The 23,879-nt window shown below is 42.1% G+C and overlaps 1 protein-coding gene across 7 annotated transcripts in view; it reads right to left on the bottom strand.

Moving 5' to 3' along the window:
• MTMR3 (myotubularin related protein 3) overlaps positions 1 to 23,879 on the bottom strand; it is a 59,323-nt gene that overhangs the window by 25,463 nt on the left and 9,981 nt on the right. For all 7 annotated transcript variants that reach the window (XM_069961459.1, XM_069961462.1, XM_069961461.1 and 4 more), the window contains exons 2-13: positions 13,959 to 14,014; positions 12,418 to 12,497; positions 12,247 to 12,336; positions 12,026 to 12,142; positions 9,177 to 9,259; positions 8,434 to 8,600; positions 7,769 to 7,865; positions 6,118 to 6,231; positions 4,006 to 4,214; positions 2,298 to 2,423; positions 1,928 to 2,039; positions 366 to 561 (exon numbers count right to left, since the gene is read on the bottom strand). In XM_069961459.1, coding sequence (XP_069817560.1) covers positions 366 to 561; positions 1,928 to 2,039; positions 2,298 to 2,423; positions 4,006 to 4,214; positions 6,118 to 6,231; positions 7,769 to 7,865; positions 8,434 to 8,600; positions 9,177 to 9,259; positions 12,026 to 12,142; positions 12,247 to 12,336; positions 12,418 to 12,420 — 1,314 coding nt within the window. In that variant the 5' untranslated portion in view covers positions 12,421 to 12,497; positions 13,959 to 14,014. The remainder of the gene's footprint in view (positions 1 to 365; positions 562 to 1,927; positions 2,040 to 2,297; positions 2,424 to 4,005; positions 4,215 to 6,117; positions 6,232 to 7,768; positions 7,866 to 8,433; positions 8,601 to 9,176; positions 9,260 to 12,025; positions 12,143 to 12,246; positions 12,337 to 12,417; positions 12,498 to 13,958; positions 14,015 to 23,879) is intronic.

Below are 23,879 nucleotides of genomic sequence, written 5' to 3'. Positions count from 1 at the left end.
TCGCCGCCTTGTTTGCTCTATCTGCAGTAAGGGCCCAGCGTCCCTAGTTCACCAATATTGGGCCCAGGGCACCAAGCGGGCCTAATTACAGATGGAGAAACCAGAACAGATGTCAAGAACGGGGAGGTGGTTGAAAAATGGACTGTGCCACTTAAAACACAACTCTGGCGCCGACCCAGTGATAAAAAAAATTTTCTCCTCTAAAGAAGTGGTACATTTACTTTAATACACCATATGCACACACAAATTAATAAAAACTATTTTTTCTTTTTTTATTTATTTATTCATTCAACTATTGTCTAGGAAACAAATTTTATTCTCTAAGTTTCCCTACACAACAAATCATAGGACATAGTGACCGATACCTCAATGCTTCTGTAATAAGGGTCCAACAAGAGCTTGGAGAGAGCAACAATTTGTGGAGTGCGGTCCCATCCATCTGAGCAGTGCACAAGAACCGGTCTCTGATCACGATCCAAAGCATGCACTACTAGCAAAGAGGACTTCAGAAGCATAGAGAGGTGTTGTAGCCACTTAGTTCCCTCCAGGGCAGAAAGCCAACTGAAATGGAAAAGAAACAGGTCTGCTAAAGGCTTCTAAACATATTGAACATCTGTTCACCAAACCCAAACATTTCTGTGGGGACAGCCAACCATATAACATGTTTGGGGCCTCTTGACTATTCCCTGTCCAATGCTTTCCTTTGTCAAATAGCTAAGTTGCTGTCAGGGGTTTATCCCCAAAGCAAAAATAAGCATTGAGCTGTATGGTGTGATCAGCTGTTAGCTGAAAAACCATTTGGTCAAGTACTGTATGCGACCGGTCAGCTAAAGTTGTAATACATTGGTAGACATATCCTGCATAGAGATGGCTAGGAACAGAAGCATGACTAGAGAAGTAAAAATATTCCTATAGGATTTAGAGGATTCTAATGCTGAAATAACCATATGGCAGAGTATACACTTGTACGCGCTTAGTGAGGTTCAAAGTGCTAAACTTTATGACGCACAGTACTGTAAATATACACCGTGCTAACACTCCAAACACTATGCTAGGAGTCAGGTCACTGCTTGCAAAAGGGTCACATAGCGAGGGTCAAAAACCTGCCTATGCGTTTCAGAGATCACTGTCCCTGATGAAGAAAAAGGTGATCTCTGAAATGCGTAGAAGGATTTTTGACCCTTGCTAACAGTAGTAGTGATGTAACTCATAGCATAGTGTTTGGAGTACAGACTTCCGAAACTTCTACTTTATGGACTGCAAGAGCAGTGAGATGCCACTATCCGAAGCTGACTACCACATGAAGTTCCTGGCAACCAACTCCTTCAGATGACTGCTGTATACTAACTTACCATACACATTAAAGAGAAAGGACATTGAAGGGGTTATCCAGTGCTACAAAAACATGGCCAGTTTCTTCCAGAGACAACACGACTCTTGTCTCCAGTTCAGGTGCGGTTTGCAATTAAGCTCCATTCACTTCAATGGAAATGAGCAGCAATACCCCGCCAAGCTGGAGACAAGAGTACTGCTGTCTCTGAAGGAAAGTGGCCATGTTTTTGCAGCACTGGATAACCCCTTTAAGAGTATCCACACAACATTCTATGCCTTCTCCCAGACGGTGAGAAAGGTAAAGCCTGGCTCTGTGTATATTGACAGTACATCACAAAATTTATCCCTTTGAACCTCTCTGGGCATGTACACATTGCCGTATGGTTATTTCAGCATTAGACTCCCCCATCTCTATTTGGCCCTTTTCGTTCATCATAATCATCACACACATTCCACATTACATACTGCTCTTCTATAGGAATATTTTTTGTTTTGACATTTGACAAAGATCCGCAGTAAGTGAACAGCGGTTACTGGTGTTTTTGCGCCGGTGAACGGTATATGTATTTTGCATGACTGAATAATTATTACGTACTTAGCTGGGTCTGGCATCTGAGTGCATAGCAGCCGTAAAGACTGGAAGCTCTTGCGAATGGAGTGTATGTTCGCCATTCCCATAAACACTACTTCACAGTTGGGATAATACTCTAAAGAGAAGGGAAAAAAAAAAAAATATTTTAGTGCTGCATAATACTTCTAAGGCTGAAATACTATACTACAGACCAAAGCACAAGGACCAACTATGACAATTCTAAAGATTTTTAAAAATAACATTTTATTTCATGAACTGTTATATATATTGGGCACTGGTGTTAATAATAATAATTTAATCTTGCATATAAAGTGTATACAGCAGTTGGCTACCTGGCAGCAAGTAGTAAGGACCTCACAATTTAAGAACTCACCAGGACATTCACAACCTCCACCTTTGGCGCGGTTAGCCACTGCGGCAGCATAGGACCGTGCATCAAGAATTAACAGCTTTTGTGGCTGACTCTCAGACGAAGGGGGTACATTAGACAGAGAGGAATCTGAAGGTAAAAAGTAGATTACAGAATTGAATAAAAAGCAACAAGTGTCGGAGAAAACAATAAAGACACATACAGAGCATTTGGAAAATCTCCAAATTATATGTTACAATCTTGAGCTTAAAAAAAAAAAAAAAATCAAGTTTTCGTCAATCAATCGGCATTCAACGTTGCAGCGTTTTCATTGAAATGATGTAACTGTACTGTGTTAACACAGTATTAGAAATACATTGCCCTTTCTATATAAGTTCTCACAACTGACAATGCATATCAGAGCAAAAATCAAGCCATGAGGAGGAAAGAACTGCCTGAAGAGCTCAGACACAGGATGATGGTGTGCAGGATCAGATCTGGAGAAGGATATAAAAAAAAAAAAAAAAAAAAAAAGTCTGCAGTGTTGTACATCAAGCGCAAAGTGGCCTCTATAATTAAGTGGAAAAAGTTTGGAATAACCAGGATTCTTTTGAGGGCTGGCCGCCCCATCAAACTAAGTAATTAGGGAGAAAGGCCTTGGTAAGAGAGGTGGCCAAAAACACAATGGTCACTGTGGCTGAGTTCCAAACAGTGTGTGTAGATGCAAGAAACTTCCAGAAGGTCAGCCATCACATCAGCACTCCACCAATATGTGATTCGTGGCAGAGCAGCCAAAAATAAAAAGACACAAAAAAACTTGTCAAGGGTTTGCAAAAAAAAAAAAAAAACACCTCTAAAGGAATCACATTATAAGAAACAAAATTCCCTGATCTAACCATGAGGCTGCGGTCACACACAATAGCTTTTCGAAAAATTACCACTGCAGTTTTTGAACCAAAACCTGAAGTATATTCAGCAGCAAGTAGAAGTATTAACCTTTTCTTTATATTGTCCCTTTCTTTACAATCCAGTCCTTTCACACAAACTAATTATTGTAAACAAGCGCTCATTTCATTTGGCCTGAAGTCAGTGGTAGGCTGTGTTACTGCTGCTAACCTGGCCCACTGCAGAGATGGAGGACAGCTGATCCACGGGAGAAGGGGGGCGGGGACAACATTGGGGTTGTGGTCCCAGTGTTGGTCAGAAGCCATGCCCCAGTTGCCACAGGATCCCTGTACCCATGGACATCTTCCCATGTAGCATAGAGCGAGGCACAAGATGCCAGTAGAAGAGTGGCCAAGTGAGAGTCACCGCGCTCTGCCTGTCAGCACGCTCGGAGGGATGATTGACAGCCAGAGAGGCCAGTAACGGACCTCTCCGGTCCTCTCCGAGCGCACTGACAGACCGCAGTGATTAGATAAGGGCAGGGAGCCGCCCAGTTGACTACTTCCCCGCCGCTGCCTGTCATGCGCCCGATGCTTCAACTAACTACTGTGTAAAGGTTATGAATACTTGTGCCAATGCAATATTTAATTTTTCCTTTTCAAGAAACTAGCAAAGATTTCTAACGCTTTTAAACGTATCACTACGAGGAATAAGAGTGCAGAATGATAGGGGAAAACTGAAAGCGTGAAAGTGTCAGAAGAGTATGCAAATGTATTGTAACAAATATAACTGCTATAGCATAAAAAAGCAACATGAAGAAACTTGCCTGTAAGAATACAGCACTTACCAAAATCAATATCCGTAAGCACGTCTCCATTGAGATGGCTGCGGGAACATGAGCCGTTGGCCACTTTGCCTGGACTGCTTCTACTGCTGTCAATTGCACATGCTTTGGCTATGGATTGAACAAGATTCTCGTCATCTGCATTCCTCCATCCCCACCAACTAACCTCAGGCTGCCCACAGCGGGCAATAACAGCCCCATTACTTTGGTGCCTGGGGGAGTGAAACAGACATAAAAAAGCAAAAATTAACATAATATGTTTACATTCTAGGTTGTAACAAGACTTCTGGGCTGTTTTCCATCAAATTCTATAATTCGTAAGAAATTCTAAAAATCACATAGGCTATCCACAGCATGTGGATAAATCCACAGCATGAAATATGCATCAACCAATGTTCTGGATTTGATGCTGATAATTTCAGTATATGCGCTGAGGATTTTATGTTGCATTCAACGACTAAAAGAATGAAGTGGGAGATTTATGAAACCTTCCGCAAGGAAACAGAAGAGTAGTTGACCATGGCAACCAATCAGATTGCAGGTTTTATTTTGCAGAAGTGACTCTTAGGGCCTTTTTACACAGAGATAATTAGCGGAATTGGCTCATCGTTTCTTTAGGTCATCAGGCACCGAGCATGCATCGCCAACGATGCCTGTGCAGATCAGGCACTGTATGGGCTCAGTAATCAAGTGCCGATCTAGGAGACCCACTTAACTCCTCAACTTGGAGGGTCAGGGATCACTTAACTCAATAAATACCAAACCCACAGGCCGAAGCCCGGGGTACAAAACCCCTTTAACTATTAACACCCCCCTTAAAAAATAACTTTTATTTCACTATTAAGATATATACGTGAACTTCTTTAAAATCACAGAATCCAGTATTCCACACTCTAGACTACGCTAGGTGATATAAGGGATATATCTATCCTCCTAACTATCTCAATTATTCTCACAGTCTGCAGCACTGCATAAGTAAATCACTCAGAACTACTGGATTACTGCTAATTAAAATACAAAATATGCCCCCTCTCAGAGAGGGGGCATATTTTGTATTTTAATTAGCAGTAATCCAGTAGTTCTGAGTGATTTACTTATACAGTGCTGCAGACTGTGATAGTAATTGAGATAGTTAGGAGGATAGATATATCCCTTATATCACCTAGCGTAGTCTAGTGTGTGGAATACTGGATTCTGTGATTTTAAAGAAGTTCACGTATATATCTTAATAGTGAAATAAAAGTTATTTTTTAAGGGGGGTGTTAATAGTTAAAGGGGTTTTGTACCCCGGGCTTCGGCCTGTGGGTTTGGTATTTATTGATCTAGGAGACCGACACTCTTAAAGTGACACTGTCACCCACTTTGTGCATTCTGACATCTCTACACAGATGTAAAAGGGTAAATTTTGAGTTTTTCATACCTTATTTTATATCATACGTCAAGATGCTTGTTCAAGTAAAAAGTCATCTTTTATCAACTGCAGATTATGTTAAGTGGGTGGGGCCTCGTGGCATTAGCGCCACTTAGCCCTGCCTACAACACCACCGTTGGCCCCACCCCCTCACCAACCATTGGAACAGGCTGGCCTAAAGGTCTAGGCCCCACCCCCTTTAGGTCGGCCCACAAATGGCCGCCACTTAACACTATCTGCAGTTCATAAAAGATGACTTTTTACTTAAACAAGCACCATGACGTATGATATAAAATAATGTGTGAAAACTGCTAAATTTACCCTTTACACCTATGTAGAGATGTCAGAATGCACAAAAGGGGGTGACAGTGTCACTTCAAGGTTTTGTGCACACTGAGGAAAAGGTGAGGAATTGAAGAGGAATTTCAGCTTGAAATTCCTCCTGTAAAATATGTAGAGAGCAAAGTCCCGTTGTGTTTAATGGGTTTTCTACTCTGTTGTTCACACTGCAGAATTTCCTAGCAGAATTTTCTGCTGTAGATCTGCTAGAGGAATCCTATAGAAGTCAATGGGGGGCTTAAATTGTGCCTGAAAACTTTCTGCTTCAATTCCTCGAGAATTGCTCAGTGTGCATATACCCTTACAGAGAGTCATCAGGCCACGTAATAGGGCCCTAACTTTACCCAGATCTACTTTAGGATTACCTGTACACTACAGCAGGAATACGTTTCCAAGAGCGAAAATTGGCAACATTTTCCAATTCCGGGTCTGTTATCCATGCTGGAACAATCAGTTCTTGTGGATAGCTAGAACACAGCCTGTAAAAAGGTAGAGACATAAGGTTATAAAAATAAGTAAACTATAGACTCACACAGTAAAAGCGCACAACTTTCTATGTTCCCATAGTTTTAAAGAAACTCTGGTCACGTCCAAACAAGTAACCTACTAAGGGTGCGTTCACACCTACAGGATCCGCAGCAGATTTGATGCTGTTTTCAGTTATTTAAATGAAATCTGCTGCAGATCCGGTAAGTGTGAACGTACCCTAAAGGTGTTCTTTATTTTCTTTATATTTATTGTAGAAAATGAGAGCCAATGAAGAATTGATGTGTCTGCCACCTTCCTCACACCTGCTTGAACAACATAAAAAAATAAAAAATATAATAATTTAATAATAAATTATATATATATATATATATATATATATATATATATATATATATATATATATATATATATATATATATACACACATATACATACAATGATCCTACCACAAACGCTATGAAAAGACAACAAGCAGCCAGAAAGTTGAAAAAAAAAAAAAAAACAGAAATTATACTGTATGCTAAAATATGATCACCTAAAGTTTTAAGCTGCTTACTGAGAGTAGTCAGGAGACATGTTGCCATCAGAAACTCAGATAGTGCTTAAAGAGGTTAACATGTCATGGAGCCATGTCATAAGTTTTCATTGGTTGGGGTCTGAGTGTTCAGACCATTACTGATCTTAAGAACGAGTAGAGAGAGGTCACGGTCAAGGTTTTCCTCTCCCAGCTCTGTGTCATGAGATAAAACTTCACTTGGGGGCAGGACACTGCTGGACCCAGTGATGAGCGACTGATTGGCTGAGTGGGACGTCCAGCCGAGAACCCCCGAAGCAAGCCGAAGCAGGTAATGTATGCTCCAGCTGGCGGGGGGGGGGGGTTAACTTACATACACGCAGCGAGTATGTATTCTCATTGGAATGGGCACTGGATCCACAGCGGATTTCGCAGCGTGAAATCCGCTGCTGATCCGGTGTGTGTGAAGGCACCCTAATAGGAGTTTTGTGGTTCAACAGTTAGGATGGAAGTGTACACCTGGACAACATCTTTAAATGCTATTAATAATAAATTCATATAAAATATTAAAAGGGATACGCTAGAGAAAATCAACAGGTGTAAAACTCAATCCTTCAAGTACTTTTCAGCTGCTGTGTGCCCTTCAGAAAGTGAAGTGAAAGTAAATTCTTTCCAGTCTGACACAGTGCTCTCTGCTGCCTCCTTTGTCTGTGTCAGGAACTGTCCAGAGCAGGAGAGGTTTTCTATGGGGATTTGCTACTACTCTGGACAGTTTCTGACATGGACAGAGGTGGCAGAAGAGAGCAGTGTAAGACTAGGAAGGATACACCACTTCCTATAGGACATACAGCAACTGATAAGTACTTGAAGGCTTGATTTTTATTTTTTAAATAAAAAGTAACTTAATTTTTATTTTTTTATTATATATTTATTTTTGAATATCCCTTTAAATTTAGTGAAGGATAAATACAAACTATACACCATGTTAAATAACCCATATACTGCCAACGTACCTGAATTTTTCATTGATGTTAGAAATTCTCCAAGCATTATCCATGTCAAATCCCATCCGTTCCACTTCATTCTTAAAGCGTGAGATCACATGATCACCTGGAGGAAAAAAAAAAAAAAAAAAAAAAGCTAAAAACGGGTAAAAATACTTCAATTGTGCAAATGTGCTGCATGTTCCTTTATAGATTGGTAAGTAAAAGATAAGCCAATTTACTTACCAGTCTCAGACAGTAAGGGCCCTATTACACGGAGCAATATGTGAAATCATGCCAATTCAGCAGATTATCACTCCGTGTAATAAAGACCACGATCAGTCTAGTTTAATCCTGCCTAAAAATCATTGGCCGCCAGCTCAAAAGTTCCAGCGATGGCCGTGGGTAGAAGCTAGAAGAACACAGGGGGGGGGTGAGGACAGGTATGTATAACAGACCTTGGTAGCCGAACAATTATCGAGCAGTGTAATAGGCTCATGAAGAGAGCCAATTTAGCAGATTATTGCTCGCTTACACTGCTCATCAGGCCGTGTAATATACGTCACTGGCTAACAGCCATGTCCCTGACAACTCCACCTATCCCTCATAGCTTGGCCATATGAACAAAATATGGTTTCTAATATTAGAAGAAGAAGCTGGAGAGCAGTCAAAGTGTAATAAAATTTTTTACTTACCAGGTCGACACAGGTCTCCATGCTGTTCTTTTTCACTAGCATAAACCTCCATGCACCAAGCGTGGTAAGCAAAAGAGAAAAGATCTTCTATACGACTAGGTGGGCGCAAGGCAGCATTGAGACGTTTCTGCCATTCCTGGACCTGTTCAAAGTTGAAAAACTGGCACCTGAGAGTAAAAGAAAAAAAACTCTTATTAGACGCAAATAAGTAAGTATTACCAAGACCTTGCTAACCCCTTAGTGACCAGTCCTTTTTTAAGTTTTATTGTTGTGTTACATAACACCCCACCACCACCAGATACCATTGGGCAGGGGGAGAAAGGGGTTCAGATACTTTGTTTTCACGCTATTTCTTAGTAGGCAGGATGGATAATATGCAGTCTTTTTATTGTGATTGATATATTTATATATCAGAGCATTCTTAATGTGGTAATAGCAATCAATTTTTGTTCCCACCACAATAAACTTTTGATTATTATTTTTTTTAAGTTGTGCCACAAGGCTTTACCTTATTGTTTGACTGCCTCTACAACACACTGCAATACTTTTGTACGGCAGTGTATTATGTCTCTAAGTATTGCCTCTGGCTATTGACCCAATCCTGGCGGTTCGAGCCGGAGCCTGGCTGTCACCTGGGCTTATTCAGCTCAGCACATTAGGCAGAATAAACCCTATAGTGACAACCACAGAGTGGTCAATAATAGGTTAAACATATTAAAACTTGCTTTTTACTGCCCTCTTACCTAATTACTTTGCAATCCTTGCAGGTCAAATGGAGCTGAAAGGGATCACGACATTCTACAGATTCTATCAGCTGCAGTGGAACCTACAATAAATCACACTTCACTTACCACACGTCAAACAAGATGACCAGTATACACATATATACACAATTCTGAGCTGCTCATCGCCTATCTCTGGACTCTGATGCCAGTATCCTTTCTGCACAGCTCAATAGGGTTCACCCACAAACCGTCCATATATTAGGGTTGAAAACATGGTATTTCTTCGGTTTATCTTTGCAGGATCCGAGAGCTGGAATTACTTTGGGTGGAATTAGCACATCCTGAATTACTACGTCCTGTGCATGTTAAAAACTGGTTTATTGGAACCTGTGAGAGATCACATTTCTGGAGAAATATAGCCTGACCTATTTATGAGCATTCCTGAAGCCACGGCCTATACTCTTGTAAAGAGAAACGGTTTCCAAAAGAATGTTCATCTTTGAGCAATTTTAAAGATAGGTTATACGGTTACATTGATATATTCATCAAGGTTATACGGTTACATTGATATATTCATCAATATACACTATTAGATGGATATAGATACATAGGTAGAGGATAGATAGGGATGGAAAAATCAGAGCAAGATACGTAAAGCAGTGTGTACAAGGTTACTCAGCTTTTAATGTCGATTTATTTGGTGTGCTAACACTTAACTGGTAAACATGGACTTATACTAAATTTTAAGGCTTTACTCATCATATTTTATTGACCAGGGAATCCAGGAACCATTTATTAAATTGTTATCCAGGCTTTTAAAGTTGATGGCCCATCCTCAGAACAGGCGATCAATATTAGGTCAGCTGGCGTCTGACATCACCGCCCTTTCAAACTTATTTGCAAAGGCAGTGGCCCTCATGCTAGCACTGCACACTCTTCAGTGTATAAGTGCTGGTACACACAGACAGCCTTAAAGTGATACTGTAACGGGTGAACATCACTATGTTAATTGGATTGCGGGCACTTTTGGCACCAAATAACCATAGCACACAATGTAAAAGGACATCCGAGAGCCGTACGTTATATTGTGTGCACTGGCTATTTTCTGTGGTCCCTGTTCACTGAATAAGGGCCGCACGAAATAGATATGTGAATTTTCTGTGGGGCTGCAGTGTATACAGAGTGTATACACTGCGGCCGCTCTTCCATAGAAAAGAATGTTATTTCACATTTTAATAGTGTCCGGCGTTGCAACCTGCAACAACGAACGTTATTTATTGAAAATATACAATGTTTGGCCTAAGGTTGTAAATCTGTATAGTCTGGAGGAAAGAAGGGAAATGGGGGACATGATGAAAACCTTTAAATATCTTAAAAGGACTAAATAAGGTCCAAGAGGGAAGTGTATTAACCCCTTCACATCAGCAATACGTACCTATATGTTCCTGCTGCACACACCCCTGCAGCAGGAACGAATATGTATGTTCCTGACTGTCAGAGGGGTTTGATGTGTGCGGGACCGCTGCAGTGAGAGCAGCCCCACACATAGTGTCCCGGAAGCCGAGGATAATGACGGGCAGCTGCGATCCTCCAGCTGCCTTTCCTTAACCCCTTAAACGCCACAATCTATAGTGATCACAGTGTTTAAGGTAGTCAGTGACAGGACAAGCTCCTGTCACTGACTGATCGGGACCTCCGCAGCCATGCTGCAGGGGTCTCGATCCCTTGTACCGACGGACAGCAGGAGTACACCACTTACCTCCGTTCTGTTGAATCGGCCATCTGTGCATAGAGTCTGCTCTATGCATAGATCAGTACATGCAGTGTACGTTTTACAGTGAAGGGGTTTAAAAAAAAAAAAAAAAAAAAAGTATTAAACCACCCCCAATAAAAGTTTTATATACCTCTTTGCCCATTATAAAAATAAAAATATTTTAAAAATAATCTAAAAACTTTTGCCGATTATATAATTTAAAAAAACAGCAAATCAGAAAACAAAAAAAATAGCAATCACATTTTTTTACACCAATATGATATTAATAAAAACTAGAGATCATGGCTTAAAAAAATTACAAAATTAAAGTGCTATGGCTCTTAGAAGGCAGGGGGGAACATTGCATTAATTTGACCCGGACATCTGTGCATCAATAGGCTCTGTCATAAATGGTTAATGGGAAACTGAACACAAGAACAGAAGTTGCCTAGAGAAGCATTAGGCCGGATTCACACGTTCCGTATGGAACATGGACGTGGAATGCCTGTAACGGAGTCCTCCCTCCGCTCAGGCAGCCTCTTTGATAAGATGCCAGGAGAGGTGCATATTCATACAGTTCTTATCAAAGATGCTGCCCGAGAGAGGGGAGGACTCCGTTACAGGCATCCCACGTTCGTGTGGAAATTCTTTTTATTGCCCCTCCCATGGCATAAAACTACTAGAAAGCCATAAACACTCCTCCCACTATGAGATCTTCTGGCCCCTGCTGTGGTTCCATTCTGTCAGCTTCCAATGATGCGCCACTCTTTACTCCAATGCCAATGACAGAGCTGAGCGGGACATCAGCAGAAGCCGTCAGAATAGGAACGTACAGTAGGAAGAGTTTACGATTTAACTTGTTAGTTTTGATAGTATTTGTTTATTAGTATATAGAGTTTGGGGAATGGGTGAAAGGTAACCCTAGCATTATTTTCAGCTTTTAAATGGACTTTCACCACAGATAGTGAGGCCCAGGCACCCTCTTGGTCAGTCTTGTGAGGCCCAGGCATTGCCTTGGTCTGTTAGGTGAGTCTCCAGTAGAAAATGAGAAGCGCTGTTCTACAACATAACATGGTAGCATGATCCTAATGATATTTTGCAGTGAAATACTTACATTATTAGAGGACTCCTTAAATTTGAGGTTCAGGCGATAGTTAGAAAGAGAAATGACGGCATCCTCTGCCCGCCCAACAAATTCTGTGCTCTCTCCATGCAACTCTTGAAAAGGAACCTAAGCAGAGACAAACATGAACCTCAGGCTTCCCTATACTACAGATTACAAAAAGATTAGGATATTACCTGTATATACAGCGTGGCTATTGGTGACGTGCTTACCTGAAGGTTCTCATCTTCTCGGATCAGCTGCTTGCGAGGAAAAATCTGATTCGCTTGAATACACTCTAGACTGCTTTGACTTTCTTCATCCTAAGAAGACATTCAGCGTGACTCTTTCATATTTACAACCATCTATTATTATAGAAGTAACAAATATAAGTCACGTCTTACCATGTTTTATCCAACACAAATATGGAAAGCGATGGTGGATGACTGCTCTTCCTCGAGGCCTCTCCACCACACAGAATTCCCTTAAGATACAAAGGAAAGTAAATACTATTATAACATACCTCATCACACATCTAAAACAAAAGTTAGAGGCAGCATAGTAAAAAGAAATCAGTTAGGTCAGTTTCACACCTAACTGATCTGCAGCGAATTTCATGCTGCAAATTCACAGCGAAATCCGATGCAGATTGACATCCCGCTGCGAGTATTTAAGTGACAGCCCCCTTAACCCCGCACCGGCCGGAGCATACATTACCTGCTGGACGCTCCGGCTTGCTTCGGGGGTTCCCCGCTGCCCTGCCGCACCCACTGATCGGCTGAGCGGGACATCCAGACACTGGGAGCCCCTGAAGCAAGCTGGATCATGGAGCAGATAACGTCTGCCCTGGCTGGTGGGGGTTAAGGGGGCTGTCACTCACATACTCGAGTATGTAATTTGATTGAAAAATGACAGGCAAGGGTTCCGCTGCAGATCAGTTACGTGTAAAACTGGCCTTAAAGGGAATGTTTCACCTAAATGTTCCAACTACAAGAAAAAAAAAATTTTTGGGGACAGCAATTGGGAGGGGGTTCTATAATCCCCAGTGGAAATGGTGAATCCCCTACTTGGGATCAACACAGCCCAGCACTGGTATCAGTAGTGACATGCAAGATGATCAGCTTCACATCACTTAGTGTTAGGGCCGCATTACATAACCTGTTTTTATGTAAGCGATCACCAATCTGCTAGTCTGAGGCATGCGTACAGAGCCTATTAAACATCTCGATGATGCAGCAAGGGCTGTATAATTATAATAGTGATAATAGTATAATTTAGTGATGTCTGTCCATGCAACCCTTGCTATATATATAGAAAATAAAGTTTTACTTAAGTCTCCCCACTGTCCTCCTGGCCTATCCACACTCACCACTGCTGCCGCTGGCATTTCTGAATCAGTCTCTGAAGTGACAGGCTGCTCAGCCAACAACTGGCTGAGCTGGGACAGTGCCCTGTCACTGCACAGACGGCTTCAGACGCTTTAGTGGCAGGATGACACAGGGAGTGTTAAGAGGTAAGTAATAACTTTATTATTTTCCACATTTATCGGTCGCCTCCCCCACCTATTACACGGAGTAATGAACGATTGGCGTCTAATGATTTTTACACCTGCTGAAAGATAACTAAGACGATGATCGGATCCTCAGCTGATAGTGGTCATTACTACACGGGCAATATCTGCCAGATTGGGCGGGTAATCACTCTGTGTAATAGGGTCTTTATTCATCTGACTGTTCCAATGTTCTTCTGTGAGGAAATTTGGGACTCCTCAGATATTATGCTAAACCATGGCTGGTGAAGAGAGCTGGAACGCTTGCAATATATCATCTTTTCAGTGTCTACATTAAAAGTTAGCAACTACAGAGAACTCCTACGTCTATCCCAGCTATGCCAGTGCCAGGCACTATGGATTGAGAGGATTTCTCAAATGCATAAAGCCACTCACCTGCAGAAGTCTGCCCGTTGAGATAGCACTTCCTCTAATACATTTTACCACAGGATCTGGGGACATAAAACATATAAGTATAAGTGATGTAAAATACTGGACGCAAAGAATTATATAGGAGAAGTAACGGCCACAATACATCACACTAGTTTTATCTGACCAGAGTTACAGAGGCAAAGTAAATATATTAAAAGGGTACCCCAGCAAATACATTTATTAAAAATAAAGAAATGTAAAATTGTTGTTTTTTGTCATTTATACATTGACTGGCAGTAAGGGACAACGTGGCCTCTATGCTGCCACCAATGGTTGTGTACAGAACTGAATATGTTACTTTCGCAATGTGTGCTTCAATTTCTGCAAACTCTATTCAGGTGAAAGAGACAGCCGAGTAATCTGCTGCATGTGAATACGCCCTGAAAAAAGGTGCCACTTATACGCTACTATTACATCACAAAACATAGTTCGTTCTTTTCACAGATAGTTCCTTCACTGCCTGTTCCCAAATTGTGAATGGAAAGGACATGACTATAAACCGACTGCAAGTTTTGGATGCGATACAAAGAGCCAGACGTTGTGAGAACAGAGTTGACATTATACAGATAAAGTAGCGGAAAGCACTCAACATATTTTGCACAATTTTCATCAACTGTGTTTCAGAAAGACAAAGAGCTCAACTAGGTTTACAGACTGAAGACCAATGTAGGGCTGAGTAGTCAGCAGTAAAAAGTTTTAGTTTTGAAAGAAAAGGCGACTAGAGTCCTATTAGATGGCCTGATCAATAATAACAGGCTCTAATCTGCTAGATCGGCGCTCGTTTAATGAGCCTATTACACGGCTTAATAATCGTTTGGCAAGGGCTGCATTTAATATCATTAGCGTTGTCCGTGAAGCCCTTGTCCTAAACTGTATACATTACCTGTCCAAGCTCCCAGTTTTTTTCTGCCCTCTTCCCGGAGCCGCCGCTGCAGCTTCAGAAATTGCACTGCACAGTTCAGAGACTAAGCAGTCTCTCTGAACTGACAGGCCGCTCGGCCAATCACTGGGTGGCCACCGCTGCCAGTGACTGGCCTGTAAGTTCAGAAATCCACTCTGAAGTTGCAGCGACTTCAGGAAGCGACCAGAAGGCAGAAGAAAACCGGGAGCGTAAAGAAGTAATGTATAGTTTGTTTTGTTTTTTTCTTTTTACACATAATCTTCAGCTATTACACACAAGATTGGCGGCCAACGATTTTAGGTGAGGACCAAAAGACACGGTCAGCCAATGAGTGGGGTCTCTATTACACAGCGATAGTCGGCCTGATTCAGACAATTATCCCTCCGTTTAATAGTAATTCAGTATGTCTTTTCCGCCTTGCTATAAGAGAAACGGAACCTAGCGGATCAGTCATTTCAATGTTTTTTTTTCTATTTGCATCAGTTGTTCTCAGTTTTCATCAAATCCGTGAGGGTTCCTTTTTTTGGGCAAACAAAACTTGTTCAGGCAAAAAAAAAAAAAAAAAAAAAAAGAAGGTCTGTCCAATAAATAGAACACAAATGGAAAGTGCACAGCCATGTGTTTTTTTTAGATTATAGTGAATGATTATGCATCTAAACGGAAGGTATTTTAGTTCACGTCCGTTCGCTGGTTATCAGTCATCATGAGTTGACAAATATCTTTCAAAACAGATGTGAACAGAAATGAATCTAAAACAGAAGATATTTCTGTTCACATTAATTTGCAAGATATCTGTCAGCTGATGATAACTAATGACTAGCGAACGGACATGGACAGTAATACTTTACATTTAGATCCATCACAATTGACAAATACAAAAAAAAAAAAAAAAACTAGTAAAGTGCACTTTCCGTTTATGTTCCGTTTTTTTTTTGGATGGACAGAAAATTTTATATCCGTTCACTTGTTACCTAATATGTCTCCCTTCACATGAGCGATTACCACAAGATGATGAAAGTTATTCACTACCTGTTTAACGTTAAGACTAAGACTATAGGAAGAACTGCCAAGTCTGAATCTAATGAATAGACTATTGATTTATTCTTAAACTTCTTCCACTTCCCAAGTGTTCCAATCACCCAGAGAAGTCTGGTATGATCCAGTCCTAGCAGACGACAGGGTGTTATATCAGACCACTCCAGAGAGACTGGACAACTTTTTCAAGACCAAACGAATGAACAGCAGATTTAATAAATTTAGATTTAGCAAATCTTACTGCTTAATAGCTAATCGGTGTATTAAAAAAAAAAAAAAAAAAAAAAATCCCATTGGCATCCATGTGACCCTTTTCTCCGGACATTCATGCACCTTCAAAGGCTGGAAGTCAAGAGTTTTCCATGCATCTCTATAAGAGCACTCTCAGTAGTACTGCAATGAAGCCCCCATCATCATCATCATCAGTTAGTATACGTGCCAGTCTGAAGCAGGGAAGCATATTTATATTAAGAAGTTTTTACTTCTATATAAAACATTAAAAAAAAAAAAAAAATGACAGACTGGACACACCATTCCAAGACCACAATACAGCTGCTCAATTCATGAACCTTGGGCTATGTTCACACACCATTGCTTGGGGCTCATCGTAAGGCCAAATTTTAGGCATTTTACCATTTTTGGCCATATTTGATCTATAGCCTTAAAAAAAAAAAAAAAAAAAAAAACTGTTTTCAATTAGAATGTTTACAACCCAAATTATGTACCAGCATGTAACCATCTGAAGAAATCTCCAGCACTTAATTTTACAGCCGTAACAATTTTGGCCATAAAATTTTACAGAGCGCAAAGAGCTGTTTTCCCACCGATCTCAACATAATTCAATAGGAAAAATACACCTGTTTTGGGACATTTTACATGCCAAAAAAAGCATAAACAGAAACCGTGTGTGCACACAGCCTGAGAGCAGAGTATTAAAAGGGATTTCTCTCATGAAGTCAACCCCTGCCTATAATGGCATATGTACATTATAGCCCCAGATTACACTAGCATAGTAAAGCACTACCAGGTTTCCCAGTTCTACTAAAAAACGATTGCATAATCATATAAAAAGGTTACAGAACAAATATTTTTATTTTAATTTGCATGAAATTTACACATGTAAAGCGCAAAATGAATATCGAGTTGCAAGTTCTATGACTATTCAATTATAATGGGCTTAATTTTGCCATAAACATTAGATATATTCAGGCAACACCACCAAATCCATAATGTATACAGGTTTCCTAACTCTCCTCCAAAGTTACATGTCAGGGGAAGATGAGGACTGGGCTGTCAAAGGAGTCCTGCAGTAGCTTAGGGTGGTATTACAACGACCAATGATCGGGGTAAGCGAGCGCCTATCTGCTATGTCAGCGCTTACTTGCAGAGCCTATTAGATGGTGCAATTGTCATGCAGCAAGCAATCAGTGATGTCTGTGCAACCCTTGCTTTAAGGGTGCCTTCACACACCGGATCTGCAGCAGATCTGCAGCTGATTTGATGCTGTGTTCAGTTATTTAGATAAAATCAGCTGCGGATCCACAGCAGAAAATCCACTGCTGTACGGTGTGCGTGAAGCTACCCTAAGGGTGTGTTCACACTGAGCAAGTGGGCCTCAGGGTGACACTGTCTATGAGAAGGGCTTGCGTCCCTCCTCTGCCTGTGCATAAAATTTACATGGCTGGAAGCAGGTGTAGATTTGGTACGCCTGGCCGCCTCCTTTTCCTTGGCCCTGGAAAATGAGGGGGGGGGGTCCAAACCACCCCCCCACCCCCCATGGTGTTCAGCTTCACAACCTGTTGGACAACTTCGGCCCAAGTGCGGAATCTTAGAAATGGTTGCCAGTGGCTTGCCTCTATTCGCTCAGCCTATGCTTTTTGGACACCAAAGGAGGGAAAGGGTCCGGACTATTAAAAATAAGGTTCAATTAAAAAAAAAAAATGGATGATACCTTTTTACATATTGAAATTCAAGTTTATTGGGAGACAGAAGGATAATACGTTCCAATACATTTTAAATGTATCTCTTGGTATCCTAGTGCGGGATAGGTGTGAACTCTCATTGTACTCTACACCCCTCCCCACCATCCAAAAGAGCTACTTAAAAACAAAAGTAGCAATGATGTCTCCAATACTTGGCTGGCTAACACTACTCGTATTGGCCTTCTAATATTCTAAATATAACGCAACATTTTGCAATAAGTGGTGAGACCTGAGAGCGTTGGAATAGAAGAGACAGGGTGAGCTCTCAACAAGACACAAAGCAGGCTCTGTGTTGTAATAAATACCTGTTTCTGTGTCCGGAAAGCAGGACTGTCAGATTTCATTACAGCTTGAATTACGTACTTTCACTTTATAACCAAGAAAATAAACACTTTCTGCCCCCGCACAGTACTTTATTGGTGAAGTCACTGACTCCAGCGAGGGGCTTCACCTAAGCAGCGGCTACCTGGATGGTGGTGAACCTCAGCAGGGGGAGTCATTGCTGTTGTGTCATAAAGACAGAAGTACCTGGAAACTCTTCCTATAGCCGGTGTCAGGAGCTGTGCCAGGGAATATAATGAGAGGGTACAGCCATTGCCAGAGGCACACAGGACCAAAACATGGCTGGCTTTTAAATGTCAGCTCTGTATTTTAGGTAGGGTGCGCCAGATTAGTGAAGCCTCTGCTCACGTACATGCTGGAGCCGGAATAATAGCAGGATAAAGCTGGACGGTCACCTCTGATCATCATGTACCTGTATAGGTCACATACTCTTTTCACTGCACCTCTATCATTTTTTAATACATGTATCAGGTTACTTTTGCCTCTAAAATAACTATTAGTGAGGATTACTTTCAATGTCTATTTCATTGCCATGATCTACGATAAAGGAACAGGAAGCCCTATTACATGGAGCGATTACCTCCTGATCAGGCAGACATCAGCCAGGTAATACAATGAATATAGGTCCTAGCTTTATCTTGCAGGCTTTTTGGAGTACATAAGACCCGCTCCAATAATAAGCCCCAACTAAAAAGGACACTCGTTTAGGGTGCGTTCACACCTACAGGATCTGCAGCAGATCTGCAGTAGCTTTAATGCTGTGTTCAGTTATTTAAATGAAATCTGCTGCAGAAAATCAGCTGCAGATCCTGTAGGTGTGAACGCACCATTAATTTATTTTATTTTCTTTGCAGAAATCAATAGTACAGGCGATTTTAAGAAACTTTGTAATTGGGTTTATTAGCTGAAAAATGCATTTTTATCATGAAAAAGCAGTTTGAATCACTCCCCCCCCCCCCCTGTCTCCATGATTTTCTATGGGGAGGGGTGGAGGGAGATGAGGCACCAAAACAGGACAACAAAGAGTTTATTTACAGCTACATCCCCGGGCTATCTCCTCTAAAGTCAGCACTGACCTCTCTGACCTCTGAATACCGGCTTTCACAAAGGTCCCTCTGTGTAATCCTTTGTTCTCTGATCTCTGCTGCCGACTAATCTCCCTCCTCCCCTCTCCATAGGTTACACAGGGCCTGACTGACATAAAAGTCGAGATTTCCTGATAATGAGCAGTGGATGAGAGAGAGGAAGGAGGGGAGGACCTGGGGAAAGTCTTTTTGAATGCAGATAATGTCATATTTGCCTAATAAACCCAATTACAAAGTTTCTCAAAATCACCAGTACTATCGATTTCTGCCAAAAAAAAAAAAAAAAAAAAAAAAAAAACACACCAGTGACACATTAAAACTATTTTGTCCCACAGCCAAACAGCACAGCACTCGGCTCTTCCCAGTGGCTCCATAGAGGATGAATAGAGCAGCGGGTCACGTGCTGTACTCACAGCTGTATTCAAAACAAAGGAGATGGGGGCCGATCTTGAGATCACTGGGGGTGCGAAGGTTGGACCATCTGCAGTCTTACTTGCCCCCTATCATGTGGATGGGGACAAGTTAGTTTTATGTTGGAAAACCCCTTTAAAGTCAGCTGACAAGATTCCTGACACAAGCTGCAGGGGATGCATGAGTGGTAAGATGATGCACAGGAGGGGGGTGTTGAACATGGGGGGGGGGGGGAGGGAGGGAGGTATAAAATATGGGGACTACCTGCAGAGGGGGGGGGGATGGAGATATACAGAATAGAGGGCCTTACTGCAGAGAGGGGATGTATACAGTATGGGTGAAAGACTACGGGGGGTAAAGAGTATGGAGGCCTAACTACAGTGAGGCTACAGTGTAGGGGCAAACTTTGTTTCTAAAAAAATAAGACCTAGCCAGTCTGATAGGCACAGTAATTGAGCGTCAATCTAGCAGATCAGCACTCTCTTACAGTGCAGGGCCCTATGGCTGGATTCCCATGTTCTGTACATAGTCTGTAAGCAGACAGTATGTCATGGACTGAAATGTAGAAACTCCCTGCATCACAATTCATTAGCCATGTCAGTAGAGTAGCAAAGACCTTTGAACTGTCGGAACTCTCTGCATCATAACTCATTATGATACAGTACACTGAGCTCTAAAACAGTCTGTGACATACAGTCCACTTAGACTGTATAGATGGAATATGTGAATCCAGCCTCAAGATTCCAAAGACATCTCCCTTCTCAGCTCTGTATGCTGCTGCTATCTTCATGGGAACAGGATAGGAATACACCTCCGCCGAGGATGTGTTCACAAGTTGTGTTTCTGCAGAATGAGCAAAAATCAGCCAGGGGTCTTGAAATCTTGTGAAGCGGAGCAACCCCCCGGGTTGGCACGCGACCCGCTGCTCTATTCATTCCTATGGAGTGGCGGAAAACACCAGGTACAGCGCTCTTCTGGTGTAATCTGCACTTTCTGCCACTCCATAGAAATGAATAGAGCTGCAGGTCTATTCATTTTAATAGTCTATTTAATAGTAATCTCTGGCTTATAAAACCTTTTTAGTAAAGGGGATCCTCTGTTCAGGCTCCTCAGCTCTTGCTTAGATTGAAGGGACTCTAGTAGAACTTGTACTGTATTACACACACGCAATATAATATATATACACATATATATATATACACATATATATATATATATATATATATCTGCCACTCATAATATAATGCGCATTGACTATTAGGATCTATATGTTAAATGTCATGGTTTTATAGCACAGTAAGTCAGTTTGTAGGTCTAATAATATAACAAATATGTGCATTGTTTCCCCATGACCGCAGCCAGCTGACAGCCAGTAAAAGAGCAGCTCATAAGTGACAGTCACACCTGGCATGACGTAACCGGCAGAAGGCCGCTGCAGGTAGTGAACAATGTCAGGTATTCATCAGATGGCTACAGAATGAATCATTTAACATGCCAGGAGGCGGATGTAGCCTGGTTGTAAAAATTCTACTAGCTTTGGCTGGAAACGCATTTAGTGATTGTGCCAGGGAAGGAAAATACCCGCTAGGGCCCAGATACGAAGATTAGCAAGACACAAGGGGTGGCAGGCCGATCCATGCTGGGAGCGAGGCATCTGCAGCGCTGCTTTGTATGCTTGGTATTATATTTTTCAGCCAGTTCTTGATAGTGGCAGATCATCCCCGTCCCCGTCGGGTGCAGATAAAACACCATGTGACAAGGATAGGGCAAAGTCTTATGAACCGGGAGAGAATATGCAGACTAGGACAGATCTTACAACGTGAACAATAAGTAACAAGAGAAGGAGGTTTGGCCTTTAAATCAACACCCTTCAAGGAAAGGGTAATAATATGCTGAGGAGGAAGAAGGGTGCAGGTAAATCATAGGCTGCACTGCAGGCTACTGGTCTGTGCAAGCACTCAGACTTTATTACCCACGTCTAGACAAACAGCAGCAAGAAGCTCCTTCACGTCAGCGGTGCTGACAGCTGGTGCTGACCGATAACACACAAGTCTGACTATTGCTCCACACTGTCATGCAATCGCCCTGTACACAGACCACGCTAGAGGTGGTGTGCAACACGAGGGCCATGTGACCGCACGTCCACACGGATCAGGTATCACAACACACATGGAGCTGCCGGTGCATACTGTTCTCACTTCACCCTGCGTTACATCACAGAACATGCCATGCCTGGCCCTCACCGCTATATTACTTTTATTCCAGCAATGCATTGACACACGACTTTCCCCATTTCTGAACGCCAAAATTCTGCAACACATCGGCCACATGTGACTATTTGACATTTGGAAAATGAAAGGTGGAATCTGATTGGTTGCTAGGAGCAACTAAGCCAGTTTCACTTTACACCATGTTAGATAAATCTCCCCAATAGTGTGAAGCATTGGTCCCCATTCACACAAACATATCAATAAATAATGCAAGCAGCACCTAAGCACCCAGTCGTATGCCACCACTTATGCCATAAATATCAAATAGATGGAAGTGGCAGCTATGTCAAGAATGGTGGTACACTGGGCCTCTCTCTGTCTGGTGCAGAGAACACAAGTGGCCACCTTGTAGGACACAGGTTGACAAACTTCATCCCTTCAGCTGTTGCAAAACTAAAATTCCCATCATGCCTGGGCAGCTGAAGCTTTAGCTGTCCAGACACGATGGGAATTGTAGTTTTGCAACAACTGGAGGGCTGAAGGTTCCCCATCCCTGTGCTAAAGCTTTGGCTGTCCAGGCATGATGGGAATTGTAGTTATGCAACAGCTGGAGGGCCGCAGTTTGACATCCATGCTGTAGGACATTTTCCCCAATGTTGTGTCAGGACATGGACTCCCATAGGCTACAAGTTTTCTTCCTTTCACCTGTAATACCAATGGTCTTGAGATACGGGAGAGGTTCCTAGCACCATCAGCAGCTGCACAGAGTGATGCCAGAAACCACCCACTCACATAAACCCATAATAACCCGGTAAACAAGAAGTCACACAGGATGGTATAGTCTCATAGTAATGGAGAGAACACGCTGTATACCAGTGATGGGGAACCTTCGCCCCCCCAGCTATTGCAAAACTACAATTCCCATCATTCCATGACAGCCTTTGGCTGTCCAGGCATGATGGGAATTGTAGTCTTGCCACACCTGGGGGGCTGGAGGTTCCCCATCCCTGCTATATACAGTCATAAACCCAAGCAATAAATGGTTCATTAAGAAATCACCCAGATAAAACTCCCAACTTTTTTTTTTTTAATGTAGTTTATAACTATACTTTTTGTTAGGGCATAAGGTGGCAATGAACTCCAAGTAAGGGCTGTATTACATGGCCCAATGACTTTAGTAAACAAGTGCCGATCTGCCAGATTGGCGCTTGTTTACTGAGCCCATTATACAACTCTTATCGTCATGCAAGGGCTGCATATACAGATAGCAATGTTCGTGCAGTCCTTGCAGTATACACTCACCAGCCACTTTATTAGGTACACCATGCTAGTAACGGGTGGTCTTCTGCTGCTGTAGCCCATCTGCCTCAAAGTTCGACGTACTGTGCGTTCAGAGATTCTCCTCTGACCTCTGGCATCAACAAGGCATTTCCGCCCACAGAACTGCCGCTCACTGGATGTTTTTTCTTTTTCGGACCATTCTCTGTAAACCCTAGAGATGGTTGTGTGTGAAAATCCCAGTAGATCAGCAGTTTCTGAAATACTCAGACCAGCCCTTCTGGCACCAACAACCATGCCACGTTCAAAGGCACTCAAATCACCTTTCTTCCCCATACTAATGCTCGGTTTGAACTGCAGGAGATTGTCTTGACCATGTCTACATGCACTGAGTTGCCGCCATGTGATTGGCTGATTAGAAATTAAGTGCCAACGTGCAGTTGGACAGGTGTACCTAATAAAGTGGCCAGTGAGTGTATAGTAAATGATAAACTGTATACATTATCTCTCCGCGCTACCCAGTGTCTCCCTGTTTTTTCCGCCCTCCCTACAGCCGCTGGTACAACTTCAGAGACGGTCTCTGAAGTGACAGGAGGTCCGGGCCTGGCCAGTGATTGGCTGAGCAGCCTGTCACTTTAGAG

Source organism: Dendropsophus ebraccatus, chromosome 3 (genome assembly GCF_027789765.1).
Source record: "Dendropsophus ebraccatus isolate aDenEbr1 chromosome 3, aDenEbr1.pat, whole genome shotgun sequence".
NCBI classification, from domain to species: domain Eukaryota; kingdom Metazoa; phylum Chordata; class Amphibia; order Anura; family Hylidae; genus Dendropsophus; species Dendropsophus ebraccatus.
Note: the sequence above shows the minus strand (reverse complement) of the source record. Positions and strands in the feature narration are given on the sequence as shown.